At 36.7% G+C, this 3,294-nt stretch overlaps 1 protein-coding gene across 1 annotated transcript; it reads right to left on the minus strand.

The window, feature by feature from the left end:
- Positions 1–1,261: 1,261 nt before the first annotated feature.
- Positions 1,262–2,531, minus strand: LOC107062819 (protein NYNRIN-like). Its single transcript, XM_015313915.1, has 3 exons — positions 2,423–2,531; positions 1,554–1,777; positions 1,262–1,492 (listed from the first exon to the last, which is right to left on the minus strand). The coding sequence occupies exons 1-3, from the start codon at positions 2,529–2,531 to the stop codon at positions 1,262–1,264; spliced, it is 564 nt and encodes a 187-aa protein (XP_015169401.1).
- Between the last annotated feature and the right edge of the window lie 763 nt (positions 2,532–3,294).

A 3,294-nucleotide genomic window follows, 5' to 3' on the forward strand; every position in this document is an offset into this window, starting at 1 on the left:
TTTTGAATCATAAATTTATAAGTAAGTATTTCAAACAACTCGACATATAGTCTTTTCGATGCTATAGACGTTATTGATCTTTCAGCTTCCGCTAATCATGACAAATCTAGTGTCAAAGAAAAATTATAAGTTTTGTGCGAGGTTGATTCGCGTTGACTTTGAAGGTCTGGCTCTTCGTAATTCTTTCTTCCAGCTTTGCTTGGACTCGTAACCTCAGCCTATTCTAAATCTTGTTTAATGAATAACAAGGAAATAAATAACAGGAAATCATTTGATTGAAAATCATATTTAAAAATAAGATAAAATTATATACGTATATACAGTAATAAAGAATTTCTTTCGAACTTCAAATTGTGACATGTCGTGAAACAAAGTGAACGTCCTTTATCTGAAGACTTTCTTCTGTTGGATGATTTGATTGACCATATACTCTTCAAATCTCTTGATATCTTTTTGTTATGGTGCCCTTAAAAACTGTCCTAGATTTTGGCGAAAAGAGATATGTTGTTCATTGGTCAAGATGATACCAAACCTTCTATAAGTTGCCTACTATTTCAACAAGGGCATCAAGCCAAACATAAACTATGAATAAATTTAAAACTAAAATAAAGGGGACAAAACCCTCCTTGGGTTGTTGCCTACGTATCCAAACGGAATCAGGCCATATGTAGTTCGCTACATACAAAGCAAATAGAGATATGAAAATTTTCTAATAAAGGGGCCGAAGATAATATAGGCCGCCTATGTATCCCACCTAGTGTATCAGGCAAAGAGTAGTTCATATTACATAGAAAGGGTACATTTTCAAAGCCTATTAGGAGACCAAATTCGATGTGGATTTCCTACGTATCCCGCCATGGGAATCAGGTCAAGACGTACTTCCAATACATGACAAAAAGATTACATGAAAATGAAATAGAAACTTGTAGATGTAGTATCTCTTAACCACATACGCATTGATGGCTTTCAGCCATATCTTACCATCCATTTGTGCTAGAATCGAAGCTCATTCGGTCAGTACTCGGTGAACCATATAAGGTCTTTGCTAGTTAGGTGCAATCTTTCACTTACCTTCATCTTGGTGTGGGAATATTCACTTGAACACCAATTGTCCCGGTTCAAAGTGTCTCAATTTTACTTTCTTGTTAAAAGCTTTGGCCATCCTGTGTTGATAAAGTTACCCGTGACAAACTGCATTCATTCTCTTTTCATCAATAAGCATCAACCGTTCATAGCGATTTTGCATCCGTTTGGCATCACCTCACTCAGCTTCTTGGATAATCCTCAGAGATGGCATCTCAACTTCCATTGGTAACACTGCTTCCGTCCCATAAACCAAAAGATAAGGTGTTGCCCCAGTCGAAGTCCTTATTGTGGTGCGGTAGCCAAGAAGGGCAAATGGCAAATTCTCATACCAATTATTGTAGTTATCTATAATTTTCCTCAATATCTTCTTGATATTTTTGTTGGCTGCCTGAACTGCTCCATTCATCTGAGGTCGATAAGGAGTATAATTGCGGTGAAACTTTGAACTTCTCACATATCTCATGCACCAAGCCGCTATTGAGATTAGCTCCATTATCTGTAATAATTGACTCAGGGATCCCAAATCTACAAATGAGGTTATTGCAAACAAAATCTGTCACCACCTTCTCTGTCACATACTTGTATGAAGATGCTTCTACCCACTTCGTAAAGTAATCAATAGCTACCAGAATGAACATGTATCCATTTGATGCAGCTGGCTCAATAGGGCCAATGACATCCTTACCCCAAGCTGCAAACGACAAGGAGAACTCGTCACATTTAACTTATTTGGTGGAACCCGAATCAAATCACCATGAATTTGACATTAACAACACTTTCTCATAAAATAAATTAAGTCTGTTTCCATGGTCATCCAGAAATATCCAGCTCGTAGAATCTTCTTTGCTAATGTAAAACCATTCATGTGTGGCCCACATGTACCCCCATTCATTTCTTTATCAACTTGCTTGCCTTTTGGGAGTTAACACACCTTAATAATCACCAATCTGGAGTCCTATAAAGAATTTGTCCACTTAGGAAAAAGTGATTCTCGAGTCTTCGAAGTGTCCCCTTTTGAACATGTTTTACGCCTTCCGGATATTCTCCTTCCCCAATATACTTCTTAATGTCATGGTGCCAATGTTCTCTGTTCGGTTCTTCACCTATAAGGAAACAATAGGCTGGCTGATCCTGCACATTGACCTTGGTTGGATATATATATATATATATATATTATCTAGATGTTGAATCATAGAAGCCAGGGTTGCCAAAGCATCTACAAACTCATTATGAGCTCGAGGAATATGCTTGAATTCTATCTTGACAAATTTCTTGCACAATTCTTTCACACAGAGCAGATTTGGAAGTATCTTCACATTCTTGGTGCTCCATTCACCTTGAACCTGATGAATCAACAAGTATGAATCACCTATAACCAACAATTCATGTATGTTCATATCAATAGCCATTTTGAGACAAAAAACACAATCCTCGTACTCTGCCATATTATTGGTTCATAGGAATCTAAACTTTGTTGAGATAGCATAATGTTGACCTGATTCAGAAACTAGCAAGTCTCCAGCACCGACTATGTCACGACCCAAGCCTACACCCTGGACGTGGCCGGCACTCGAAAATCATTGATGGTCTCCAAGCGAACTCCTATCCTGACTGGCTACAAGCGAAAGACTAACTCAAGCATACATAAGCTAAAAACTAAATTAAATTCATTGAACTCCATTAGTGAACTTTAAGAAAGTCTGAACAATACTCAAAAGAAAGTAAATAAATAAAACTCTTCAACTCTGTCTATCTATGAAGCCTCTACTATTACAGAAAGATATCGGGACAAGACGCATGACATCTCAAAACTAACCTTACATACCTAGAAGAACAAGGTTCTTGAAGAATCATGAAGAATACCTTGATTATAAGCCTTGAAACCCTAGCTTGAAGGTAAACAATTAAAAAAAACCTTTTTTGAGATTCTTGAATTAGTTTCTTGAAATCTCTATGACAAAAAATTATGCTTTTCATTACTGATTCATAATTGTATGGAGGAATTTGAGTTGAAAAGAATGAAATTCTTGGAGAAAGACTTACCTTGTAGAACAATCTTGAAAATGATTGAAAGAATCTTGAATGGAGTCTTCTACTTTGATTTTTCCTTAGGGTTTTGCCCTAGGGTTTCAGAGAGAAGATAATGATGGATTAGATGAAAATCTGGTTGTTTTGAGCATTATATTAGTTAAGAACTCTTTTAGGGTT

This window comes from Solanum tuberosum, unplaced genomic scaffold (genome assembly GCF_000226075.1).
Source record: "Solanum tuberosum cultivar DM 1-3 516 R44 unplaced genomic scaffold, SolTub_3.0 scf00014, whole genome shotgun sequence".
NCBI lineage: Eukaryota > Viridiplantae > Streptophyta > Magnoliopsida > Solanales > Solanaceae > Solanum > Solanum tuberosum.

Bases quoted from the DNA above. Each gene is read 5' to 3' on its own strand.
- LOC107062819 (XM_015313915.1), bottom strand. From the start codon at position 2,531: ATGGCAGAGTACGAGGATTGTGTTTTTTGTCTCAAAATGGCTATTGAT. The intron at 1,778-2,422 runs GTGAATGGAGCA...TGTCGTTTGCAG, and splicing joins GTTGATTCATCAGGTTCAAG to CTTGGGGTAAGGATGTCATT. The intron at 1,493-1,553 runs GTGCATGAGATA...TATCGACCTCAG, and splicing joins CTAATCTCAATAGCGGCTTG to ATGAATGGAGCAGTTCAGGC.